Here is a 12,864-nt window from a genome sequence, read left to right as displayed (position 1 = left end):
ATGCACACTAGCGGCCTTTTAAGCTCCTGGAAGTTAATAGTGGAATCTTATGCTCCATTCACATTACTTTATACCAGAAACGTTTTTCAAGCTTCACTGTTTAGGAGCAGGAAAAATAATTTTTGTAGACATTTTGGGAGCATTTTCCCAGCAGAAAAAAATGCTGAATGCTCCTAATCCCGTCTAAATGCTACTAAAATACTCCTAACAGCTTTTTTCAAGCATTTTTTTCTTCATGTACTGTGAAAATGCTAATAAACCGCTAATAAAACCCTAACACTCCTAACTGCTTCTAAACTTTACTAAAACACTACTACCTGCTGCCACAAAAACTATTATTGCTAATATATATATATATATTCTATTAAGCTGTTATCAGTGGTTTTCATCCATCGTTTTTTGAGCTTATAAAAAATGCTAGTGTGCATGGAGCCGTAGTTTTCTCTGTGCAGAGGGTATCATAAACAAATACAATATTTTCTTTTTGATAAAATTCTTTTCAACTTTTTTTTTATCCTTTGCGCAGCTCATTGTTGTAGATCCCCTGCTGCCTTTTTTCATCCACTTCCTGTCTACTTTCATTCTAGTGATGGCTGCACGGCGGCCTACTGGACCATGCCTGTCAAGCCCGGTCTAGGGGTGCTGAGGGGCTGTGCCCCCCACAAATTTTGGTTGTGCCCCTCCAGGTCTCTAAGAATGATCCATGAGGCACTCTAATGGGGACAAATGATGTAAGGGGACACTCTGATGGGGATGATTGATGTAAGGGGGGACTCTGATGGGGACAAATGATCTAAGAGGCACTCTGATGGGGACAAATGATGTAAGGGGGGACTCTGACGGGGACAGTAGATGTAAGAGGCACTCTTATAGGGACAAATTATGTAAGGGGGCCCTCCGATGGGTCAAATGATGTAAGGGGGCACTCTGATGGGTCAAATGATGTAAGGGGGCACTCTGATGGGGACAAATGATGTAAGGGGGCACTCTAAAAGGGACAAATGATGTAAGGGGGCACTCTGATGGGGACCATTGATGTAAGGGGGCACTCTGATGGGGACAAATGATGTAAGGGGGCACTCTGATGGGGACCATTGATGTAAGGGGGCACTCTGATGGGGACAAATGATGTAAGGGCCACTCTGATGGGGACCATTGATGTAAGGGGGCACTCTGATAGGGACAAATGATGTAAGGGGGCACTCTGACGGGGACAAATGATGTAAGGGGGGACTCTGATGGGGATAATTGATGTAAGGGGTACTCTGATGGGGACATTTGATTTAAGGGTGCACTCTGATGGGGACAAATGATGTAATGGGGGCTCTGATGGGGACAATTGATGTAAGGTGGCACTCCAATGGGAACAATTGATGTAATGGGGACTCTGATGGGGACAATTGATGTGAGGGGACACTCTGATGGGGACAGCTGATGTAAGGGGGCACTCCAATGGGGACAACTGATGTAAGGGGAACTCTGATGGGGACAAATGATGTATAGGGGACTCTGATGGGGACAATTGATGTAAGGGGGACCCTGATAGGGACAATTGATGTAAGGAGACACTCTGACGGGGACATTTGATTTAAGGGGGCACTCTGATGTTGAGAAATTATATAATGGGGGCTCTGATAGGGACAATTGATGTGAGGGGGCACTCTGATGGGGACAAATGATGTATAGGGGACTCTGATGGGGACAATTGATGTGAATGAGCACTCTGATGGGGACAGCTGATGTAAGGGGGCACTCCAATGTGGACAATTGATGTAAGGGGGACTCTGATGGAGACAAATTATAAAATGGGGGCTCTGATAGGGACAATTGATGTGAGGGGGCACTCTGATGGAGACAAATGATGTACAGGGGACTCTGATGGGGACAGCTGATGTAAGGGGGCACTCCAATGTGGAAAACTGGTGTAAGGGGTACTCTGATAGGGACAGTTGATGTAAGGAGACACTCTGAGGGGGACATTTGATTTAAGGGGGCATTCTGATGGTGAGCAGCACAGGCATAAGGAGGGGGACACTGATGTGGACACTGATGGGGACACTGATGGGGACACTGGATCACAGGCACAGGTTCTGTTTAAGCATCCTGATCTAATGACAGCCTGCTCCATGCTGGTGTCCCCTGCACCTCATCCACACTAGGTGTTAGAGGTTATGTCCTGGTTGGGACTGGTGGTACAGAAGTGAATGGGTAATACTAGTTCCCTGCATCCCTGTCACACTAATGACATGTCCCCTGACTTTTTATACTGCACCCCCAGATCAGATAGGCTCTGATGCCTGTGTTAAAGCAGCCACTTGTAGCCCCCATTAGGATCCAGTGCCCACAATGCACCTGGACAGGGACAGGGTCACCAGGTTCTTGCTGTGGTATTGCTCACGCATTTTATGTTGCCTGAATATTTGGAATATTTCATTAATAACTGAATCTGTTTGTTATTTATGAATCCCCGACAAGTGAATGGACCCTCCAGTACCGCAGCCGGCCATTACTTTTCTATGTATGTTTTCTCCAATCAGGGGAAAGGAGGCTGGACAATGACAAGAACAACTTTGAGAAAGGATCAGAAGACAAGTTCACCATCGACGCACCAAACTTGGGAAAACTCCGAAAGATCACCATCGGTCACAACAACAAGGGAGGGTCGGCTGGGTGGTTTCTGGAGAAGGTAATCTGATGGATGGGGGTTGGGTGCATTTTGATTAAATATTATTTTTTTTATCTTCACTAAAAGTGAACTTGTAGCTCTAATGGAAGAACTAAAAAGGTTTTTTGTTATGAAACAATACAGTCTTTACTTGTCGAAATGTTACAGCTGAACTCCACGATAAGCAGATATTGTCATGTGTGATTTCCCCTCAATCTCGGTGAGCTTTGTGTATTTCTTCCAGATCTGCGCAGTGACCTTTGGCTTCCTGTAATAAAGACTGGCCACTGTGGCTCCCTCAACTTGTGCAGGGTGACTGGTCTTGTCTCCGCCCCTTGCTTAGTTTTCTGCAGGCAGCCTGTAGTGGGTGGGGCCTTCTAGGCCCCTCCCACAGCTATGCTCTCTGTGCAGGCTATGTACAACGCAGGGATGATGTCACTGCTACTCTTACAAGGTATTATCTGGGTATGCAAAGGCATTTGGTGCGCTCAACATGGATTTATACCTTTTTTGGCTATTGAGGAATACAGTTAGATGAAAGATTTTGTGCCTGCGACTCAGCTCTAAATATTATTATTATTATTATACAGGATTTATATAAGACATATATATATATATATTTGTGTTCACAATAATAGCAGTCAGACATCACTAACCGGATCAATCACTGTTTTTGGTAGAAATGATATTTCTACATGGCAAATAATTTCCTAGCAGGTGTAGTAGAGTAATAGAAATCCAACAGACCCAACAGTCATGACATGCATGCTGCTGATTCTGTGTAATTGAATCACTCATTGAAAGGGGCATGTTCAAAATAATAGCAGTGTGGAGTTCTATTAGTGAGGTCATTCATTCTTTGAAAAACAGGTGGCAATTATTGCCCTTATTTAAGGAAGGAAGGCAGCAAATGTTGTACATGCTGGTTACAGTGCATTTCTCTCTGAAATTCTGAGGAAAATGGGTCATTCCAGACATTGTTCAGATGAACAGCGTACCTTGATTAAAAAGTTGATTGGAGAGGGGAAAACATATAAAGAAGTGCAGAAAATGATCGGCTGCTCAGCTAAAATGATCACAAATGCTTTAAAATGGCAACCAAAACCTGAAAGACGTGGAAGAAAGCGAAAAACTACCATTGGAATGGATAGAAGAATAGCCAAAATGGCGCGGACTCAGCCAACAATCAGCTCCAGGAAGATGAAAGAAGGTGTGACGTTCCCTGTGAGGACTGTTACAATTAGAAGACGCCTATGTGAAGCCAAGCTATCTGCAAGAAGCCCCCGCAAAGTCCCACTGTTGGAAAGAAGACATGTGCTGAAGAGGTTACAATTTGCCAAAGAGCACATTGACTGGCCTAAAGAGAAATGGCGCAACATTTTGTGGACTGATGAAAGTAAGATTGTTCTTTTTGGGTCTAGTGGCCGGAGACAGTTTGTCAGATGACCCCCAAACACTGAATTCAAGCCACAGTACACTGTGAAGACAGTGAAGCATGGTGGTGCAAGCATCATGATATGGGGATGTTTCTCATACTACGGTGTTGGGCCTATTTATCGCATACCAGGGATCATGGATCAGTTTGAAGACATCAGAATACTTGAAGAGGTCATGCTGCCTTATGCTGAAGAGGAAATGCCCTTGAAATGGGTGTTCCAACAAGACAACAATCCCAAACACACCAGTAAACGTGCAACATCTTGGTTCCAGACCAACAAGATTGACGTTATGGAGTGGCCAGCCCAATCCCCGGATCTTAATCCAATAGAAAACTTGTGGGGTGACATCAAAAATGCAGTTTCTGAGGCAAAACCAAGAAGTAGAGAAGAACTGTGGAATGTCATCCAATCATTCTGGGCTGGAATACCTGATCACAGGGGCCAGAAGTTGGGTGACTCCATGCAACACAGATGTACAGCAGTTCTCAGAAACAGTGCGACTACAACCAAATATTCATGAAGTCATTCAAAGGAAAGCAAAATCTTCAAACATTCTTCAGTTTATATAGTGAATGTTTGAGTTTGTAAAGAAGAATACAAACACTGCGATTTTTTTGAACCGTCTAATATTCACTTTTCTTCAATTTATTTAGAGGAACAACACAAATTTGATCTATTTTTCTTCATGTTGTGATTTGGAATAGAATGTGTCGTGTTCCCAATGCATTTGTGTGGATGGAAATAAAAGCTATTAGAAGGATTTTGAGTTTTATTCACTTTTTTCAACACACTGCTATTATTTTGAACACAATTGTATATTTATCTATCCATTCAGTCATATCCGACCCTTGGCGATTGCATGGACAGTCACTCGTAAGCGACTTTTTCCATGAATTCTCTTAGCAATTATTTTACAGGGTAGGTTGCCAGGTCTTTCCTCAACCCCTACCATGGAGGAGATCCCACATGGCCAGGGATGAAACTAGGACAATTTTAGACAGGAGCCAATTAACCTACCAGCATGTCTTTGGAGCGTGGGAGGAAACCGGAGTACGCAGAGGAAACCCTACACAAGCACAGGAAGAACATGCAAACTCCATGCAGGAGGCACCATGGTCGGGAATCAAATCCATGACCCATTTACTGCACGGCAGACGTGCTAACCACTAAACCACTGTGATGTAGATATATATATCAGGGGCGGACTGACCATTCGGAAATTCGGGCACTGCCCGAGAGCCCGGGGTCAGTAAGGGGCCCCATGAGATGCCCCTGGTACCTTTTCATAGACTTTTTTGGGTATGGTTTGAGTGTGGGCGAGGACACAGGGGCCCCATGATCCCCTATTGCCCAGGGGCCCCATGAGTTGTCAGTCCGCCCCTGATATATATATATATATATCAACAGTTTACTTGACGCTTTACAATATGAAGGTAGACATTACAGTTACAATACAAGTTGGTATAAGAGGAAACAGAGGGCCGGTTCATCAGAGCTGACAATCTAGGATACGCGGGGATCTTTCTTTTCTTGGTTTCCGGCTTTTTTCTTGTCTCCTGTCCCTCTGTTGGAGTGGTCACAGTCCACCTTATGGGGCTTTTTCATATAGGCGGCAGAGCCTGCTGCTCTTTGAAAAACAAATTGTAGTGGATCACTTTTCAGAAGACAGTAGAACAACAGCTGCCAGGCGTTCAGGATACTATCCTACCGCCTCCCGAATGTGTTTTTTTTTTATCCCAAGTGGACTTTTATATTTAAAAAAGCTGCACTGTAACTGTGATCCAAGCATTTTGCTCACGGTTGCAGCATGACCTCCATGGGCAAGTTGGACAGGCGGTGCCACCAGCCAAACTCTGCAAGCCGAGGTAAAATTTGTAATAATTTCCTTGGCTGCCCATTTGTTTCTGCCCCCCTCCCCGGACAGAGCCCATAATGACAAGCACCCCATCAGCTTTTGAATGTTGGCCATTCCCAACCCAAGTTACGAGGAGCCTATCAGACAGTTGGAAGTGCTTGTTGTACAGAGATTTTCCTGCTTGTTGGAAAATTTTCTATGAGTGAAATCAGGGCTTTGTTTTCTCAGACAATAGTCACCCCTTGTCTCCGCCCCCTTCCCACCTCCGAGCAACATTCCTTGGTTCCACCCCCTCCCAGTACTGTCCCTTTTAGAGAATACAGAACAGTATCATTTTGTGGGGCTAAGTCATTTGTATGGAATTTGTTAATAACAAGAAAAGCAGTGAAACAGATCTCCTGCAGCCAGCAACAATAGACCCTCCAGCAACAATAGACCCTCCAGCAACAATAGACCCTTCAGCAACAAAAGATACATCCAGAAACAATAGACCCTCCAGCAACAATAGACCCTCCAGCAACAATAGACCCTCCAGCAACAAAAGATACATCCAGAAACAATAGACCCTCCAGCAACAATAGACCCTCCAGCAACAATAGACCCTCCAGCAACAAAAAATACATCCAGAAACAATAGACCCTCCAGCAACAATAGACCCTCCAGCAACAATAGACCCTTCAGCAACAAAAGATACATCCAGAAACAATAGACCCTCCAGCAACAATAGACCCTCCAGCAACAATAGACCCTCCAGCAACAAAAGATACATCCAGCAACAATAGACCCCCCAGCAACAAAATATCCCTCCAGCAACAATAGATCCCCCAGCAACAATATATTTCTCAGCAACAATAGACTCTCCAGCAACAAAAGATCCCCCAGCAACAATAGACCCCCAGCAACAATAGATTCACCAGCAACAATAGACCCCTCAGCAACAAAAGATCCCTCCAGCAACAATAGATCCTGCAGCAACAAAATATCCATCCAGCAACAATAGATCCCCCAGCAACAATATATTCCTCAGCAACAATAGACTCTCCAGCAACAAAAGATCCCCCAGCAACAATAAACCCCCAGCAACAATAGATTCCCCAGCAACAATAGACTCCTCAGCAACAAAAGATCCCTCCAGCAACAATAGATCCCCCAGTAGCAATATATTCCCCAGCAACAATAGACTCTACAGAAACAAAAGATCCTCCAGCGACAAAAGATCCCCCCAGCAACAATAGACCTCCAACAACAATAGATTCCCCCCAGCAACAATAGATCCCCCAGCAGCAATAGACCCCACAACAACAATAGATCCTTACAGCAACAATAGAAACCCCAGCAACAAAAGATCCCCCCAGCAACAAAAGACGCCCCAGCAACAATAGATCCCCACAGCAATAATAGACCCCCCAGCAACAAAAGATCCCCCAGTAGCTAAAAAGATCCCCCCAGCAACAATAGACCCCCAACAACAATAGATTCCCCCCAGCAACAATAGATCCCCCAGCAGTAATAGGCCCACACAGCAACAATAGATCCTTACAGCAACAATAGATACCCCAGCAACAAAAGATCCCCCCAGCAACAAAAGATGCCCCAGCAACAATAGATCCCCACAGCAATAATAGACTCCCCCAGCAACTAAAAAGATCCCCCCAGCAACAATAGATTCCTCCAGCACCAATAGATCCCTCAAGCAACAATCCATCCAGAAACAATAGACCCCCGGCAACAATAGATCCCCAGCAGTCAGCAATATCAGACTCCTCTCTCAACAGTAGATCCACCCTATCATCAATTTACCTGCCAGCAACATAAGACCCCCCAGGAACAATAGATCCCCCACCAGAATCACGAGACCTCCCCGGCACAAAAGACCTATGCAAAAATAGATCCCTCCTCCCCAACAACAATAGATCCCCAGCAACCAAGATCAATATACCCTTCAGCTCACCCCAGCATCCCTTGCCATTATGTACATTCAGTGCTGGGGTTCCCCCGCGTTCCCGTTGAATAAAAGCCTTGAGTGAAACCAATCCTCTTTAGTCTGTCCAATCAGTCACTTGCTGACATGGCACCATCTACAGTCAGCTTAACTCTTCAGTAAGACATGGAAGTTGAATCCATACAATTTAGCATCAGCTCATTGCAATACAGAGGATGATTTTCACGTCTTTTGAAGTGTAAGAAGACAATGACTTCCCTAATGCAGGCCATAGACGGGTCGAAAATCGGCCGAAAAGAAAAAAAATTTTCGGCCGATTTTCGCACCGTTAGTGGGTTAATTGGTCGGCCGTTTTTCTGGGTTTTGGCACATTTTTTTTATCGGTAAAGTTGGAAAATTCGTGGCCAATTTTCCCGGGAATGTTGGGCAAATCGACTGATCGTTTTACCAATAAAAAATCTGTGCATGAGCCATGACCTGCAAGAAGAAGAAGATGAAGAAAAAGAAGAAATAAAAAAGGAGAAGAAGAAGAATTCCAGTTCGCTATTATATTTGACATGAAAAAGTCTTGTGGTTCCAACAATGTATTTATTTGTATCCGAATAAAACCATCTGTATCCGAAATGGATACAAATGGATACATTGTTGCAACCACAATACTTTTTCATGTCAAATATAATAGCGGAGCTCTCTGCAGGGACAGAAGTAATTAAATGCCGGGCGTAGATGGGACGAAAATCGGCCGATTATTTTACAGTTGGTGGTAACGTCGGCCGATCGAACAACCGATTTTTCGTTTTTTTGGGGGGGAAAAAACGGCCGGTTTTCGACCCGTCTATGGCCTGCATTAGCCCTGTCCCCATGAATACCTAACACTAACTGAGGGAACATGAAAAGAACAGGGAGGGTCTAGCTAAGACTAAACTAACTAGTGCTAAACAGGAGGGGACCAAAGAGGGAAATACTAAAATAACGTTGTACACAAGTTGCAGGGGACCAACACTAGATGTCAGCATACTACAGACTAATGACAACCTCAATGCAAGACATAAAACATACATGATAGCAGGGCATTTATGCTACTTATCCATAGACTGGCAGATATTTCCCCACCCGTCGTTCTTTGAAAGGTTTCTGCTCACCGGAACTTCACATTGAAATAAATTTTGAATATTTTTGGTATTTCAGGTTATCATTGAAGATATTGGCAACAAATCGATCTACGAATTCCCATGCTCTCGATGGTTCGCGATTGATGAAGATGATGGAAAAATTCAGAGAGATCTTTTGGTTGGAGGAAGTGAAGCCACTGGTAAGGGAAAGGTTTAGATTTGTCTTGTATGTGTATATTGGGGTTCCCACACACATTGCAATCTGATTGTACAATATTCTTTGGATCAACCAACAACTATTTAGTACAAAGGCCTGCCTAATTGGGTACAGATTGATTGATTGGTTAGTATAGATGGATTTTTTTGGTAAATCAAAAGTTGATTTTACAGAGATTGTAATGTGTATGGCGACCAGGGCCAATGCTGCCACTAGGCAAACTATACAGCTGCCTAGGGTGCACTGCCACCTAGGGGCACCTGGGTGGCACTCTCTCTTTGTGGGACGCCGCCACGTCATGAATGATCCTTCAGCTGAGGAGGGGAGGCAGAGGGGAGGAAGAAAGGATGGAGGAAGATGTCCGGTGTTTGCGGCCAGTGTAGCAGCTGAGATGCCACTCCTTCCAGTGTTCCTCTCAGACTCAGTCCCTTACTGCAAGCTGGCTGGTGGCTGCTGATCACTGTGGAGTTCCAGCCCTTCTCTTCCCATTCATCAGCGGAGGCGGAGCTGCATCTGCGGAGGAAAGTAATGTCTGACTCTGATGTCTGTGTGAGTGTGACCCGACCGGCCATCATGTGCAATGTGTCAGTGAGTGATGACATCATCACCATCCCACAGCCTGCTCTTCTAGTACCTGCTGATCTGTGTCAGTGTTGGTGGTGGTGTGTTGTGTCGGGTCTGTCACTGTGTGGAATCGCTCAGTTCAGCTGCCTGCTGTCACAGCGTTTTTACCTCCCCCCATTGCCTGGGTAATCCCAGCCTGGGATCTGTCAAGAGCGTGGATCCATCCTCCTCCACTCACTGCAACTGTCACCCTGCCACTGCCAGCCACAGATACAGTCCATCCGTGACACTGATTTTGTCTTTAATATTGGTGCTGGTGGCATCTTATGGCACTTATTTTTGCAAATTAAAAGAAATTTAGCAGTTTCATGTTGATTTTATATTTTCAGCTGTTTAAAAATGTTATGTATTTATTTGGGGGGGGCGCAAGTAGCTGGTCTTGCCTAGGGTGCAACATAGTCTAGCACCGTCCCTGATGGTGACCCTAAAAGCTAAGCGTCATGAGCACCGGAGTGTGGTCCAACCTCTAGAATTGTCAGTTTTGGTCAGCTTGGCCTGCATGTAAATGTGGTAAAAACTATTAATATGGGCATATCCACTTGAAGACCCGGCCTTTTCTGGCACTTTGTGTTTACATGTAACAATCAGTATTTTTTGCTAGAAAATGTTTTGGAACCCTCAAACATTATATATTTTTCTTTTTTATAAAGCAGAAGCTCTAGAGAATAAATTGGTGGGTTTTTTATGTCACATGGTATTTGTGCAGCAATTTTTTGGGGAAAAATTTTAATGCAAAAAAAAAAAAAACATAATACATATTTTTTGGTAAAAAATAAAAGATGATGTTACACTTAGTATATGGATAGCAAACACGTCACGCTTTAAAATTGAGCACGCCCGCGTAACGGTGACAAATGACACAAATTTCACTATCCATAGGTGACGCTTTAACCTCCCTGGCGGTATTCCTGAGTGTAGCTCGGGGTAAAATTTCTATACCAAAAGCGGTACCCCCGAGCTACACTCGGGCTTACCATGCGGCGCTGCATAGGGAGTCCCTGCAGCACTTACCTTGTCCTTCGCTCCCGCGATGTGTCCCCTGCAGCGTCCCCGGCCATCTCCTCCGGCCGATGCCGGCATCCGGCTCCTGTGTTCCAGTCCCTGTGATGTCGGGACGTACGGGCGCCGGCGGCAGCGGGAAATTTGAAAATTTAAAAAAAATGTCATTTTTTTCAAAACGATTTTACATAGTAAAACATTGCTGTTTCAACCCATTTCACATACATATTGTCCCGAGTGCTCTGTCCTGCGCCCTGCCTGCATTTTTACTGTTCTTTCTGCCTGGAAACTGAGAAACGTCCATGGCGTCCAAAAAGCGTCCCTTTAGGTCAAAAGCGGTTTTAGACCAGCTAGAGAACAGCGATAGTAAATCAGAACCACTTGCAGAATTGAGTGATAATGATTCGTGGGGGAAATTCGTCATCAGACACTGAAAACAATTTTGCGACTTTGCTCAGCGATGTGCGAACTTGGCGCTCTATTTCAAATTTCAGTGTTTTTGATTTGATTATATTATTGAATTAAATTTATTATTATTATATTATTATTTTTATGATTATTTATTCAATTATAATTTATGATTTTGTGTTTCAAATTTTATCATACCCGGGATGTTTACTAGACTCTTGTTCGGACAGATTTCAGTGAGTTATTCCTAAATATTACAGGCCTACAATAAAAAACTACATATTTCCATGCAAAATAATGGTACCGCTTTCAGCACCAAAAATCTGAAATAATCATACCGCCAGGGAGGTTAAACACCTTTACAGGAAGTTCCTGGCGATACCTCACGTGTGGGACGATCACCGTTTGCGCACGTGCGGGACCAACGCATTTGTTGGCCTTTGCGCGCAAGCACGGGGGGAAAGGGGCACTTTAATTTTTTTTTTTTTTAAATTTATATATTTAATTTTTACAGTGTTGCTTTAAAAAAAATTTTTTTTGACCACTTTTATTGCTGACAGAAAGATCGTAAACATCCCTTCTGACAGCAATAGGCATGTGACAGGTTCTCTTTATGGAGCGATCTGGGGTCAATAAGACCCCAGATCCCTCCTCTGCCCTTAAAAGCATTTTGGCCTCTTTCACACGGGCGTTGCATTTTTTTCATGAGTTCAGTTGCATTTTTTTTTTCCAAAATAGGAGCTAAACGGATCAAGACTGCACTTTTTACCTTCGTTTTCATATCCGTTGACATCTGTTTTTCTCCATTTTTTATCCAATTACATCCTCTTTTGATGTAATACAGAAAGCCCGGTGGTGTGTTGAGGTTTTTTGACGGGACAGCAAATTTACATGTTATACAAGCTGTACACTGACTACGTCACATTGTAGAAAAGTGTCATTTCTTCAGTGTTGTCACATGAAAGAGAGAATCAAATATTTATAAATGTGAGGAATGGACTCACTTCTGGGAGATACTGTATATATATACACATTATATACAGTCTGGGGGAGGGGGGGGACTTGTTCTTGGAGATACTGTGTGTGTATATATATATATATATATATATATATATATATATATATATTCTATGTGTGTTTCTATCTACATCGCAATAGATAGATAGATATCTATCTATTCAATTGTATCCAATCCTTGGCGATTGAATGGACTGTCACTTGTAAGTGACTTTTTCCATGAATTCTCTTAGCAATTATTTTACAGGGTAGGTTGCCAGGTCTTTCCCCAACCCCTACCATGCAGGAGATCCCACATGGCCAGGGATAAAACTCGGACAATTTAGACAGGAGCCAATTAACCTCCCAGCATGTCTTTGGAGTGTGGGAGGAAACCAGAGTACCCAGAGAAAACCCACACAAGCACAGGGAGAACATGCAAACTCCATGCAGGAGGCACCATGGTCGGGAATCAAACCCATGACCCATTTACTGCACACGTGCTAACCACTAAGCCACTGTGCCGCCCACATATATATAAATATAGAAAAGTCATTTTAACATATATTTTTACATATATTTGTAAATGCATTCTAAAAATGTAGAT

The 12,864-nt window shown here is 43.7% G+C and overlaps 1 protein-coding gene across 1 annotated transcript in view; it reads left to right on the top strand.

Annotated features, from left to right (window-relative positions):
* The window catches only part of LOXHD1 (lipoxygenase homology PLAT domains 1), a 296,932-nt gene that overhangs the window by 49,328 nt on the left and 234,740 nt on the right, over window positions 1-12,864 (top strand). The window contains exons 6-7 of the mRNA XM_089662524.1: window positions 2,538-2,686; window positions 9,090-9,213. Coding sequence (XP_089518650.1) covers window positions 2,538-2,686; window positions 9,090-9,213 — 273 coding nt within the window. The remainder of the gene's footprint in view (window positions 1-2,537; window positions 2,687-9,089; window positions 9,214-12,864) is intronic.

Source organism: Staurois parvus, unplaced genomic scaffold (genome assembly GCF_062004578.1).
Source record: "Staurois parvus isolate SC_StPar_1 unplaced genomic scaffold, SC_StPar_1.0 ptg001489l, whole genome shotgun sequence".
In the NCBI taxonomy this organism is placed as follows: domain Eukaryota; kingdom Metazoa; phylum Chordata; class Amphibia; order Anura; family Ranidae; genus Staurois; species Staurois parvus.
Note: the sequence above shows the minus strand (reverse complement) of the source record. Positions and strands in the feature narration are given on the sequence as shown.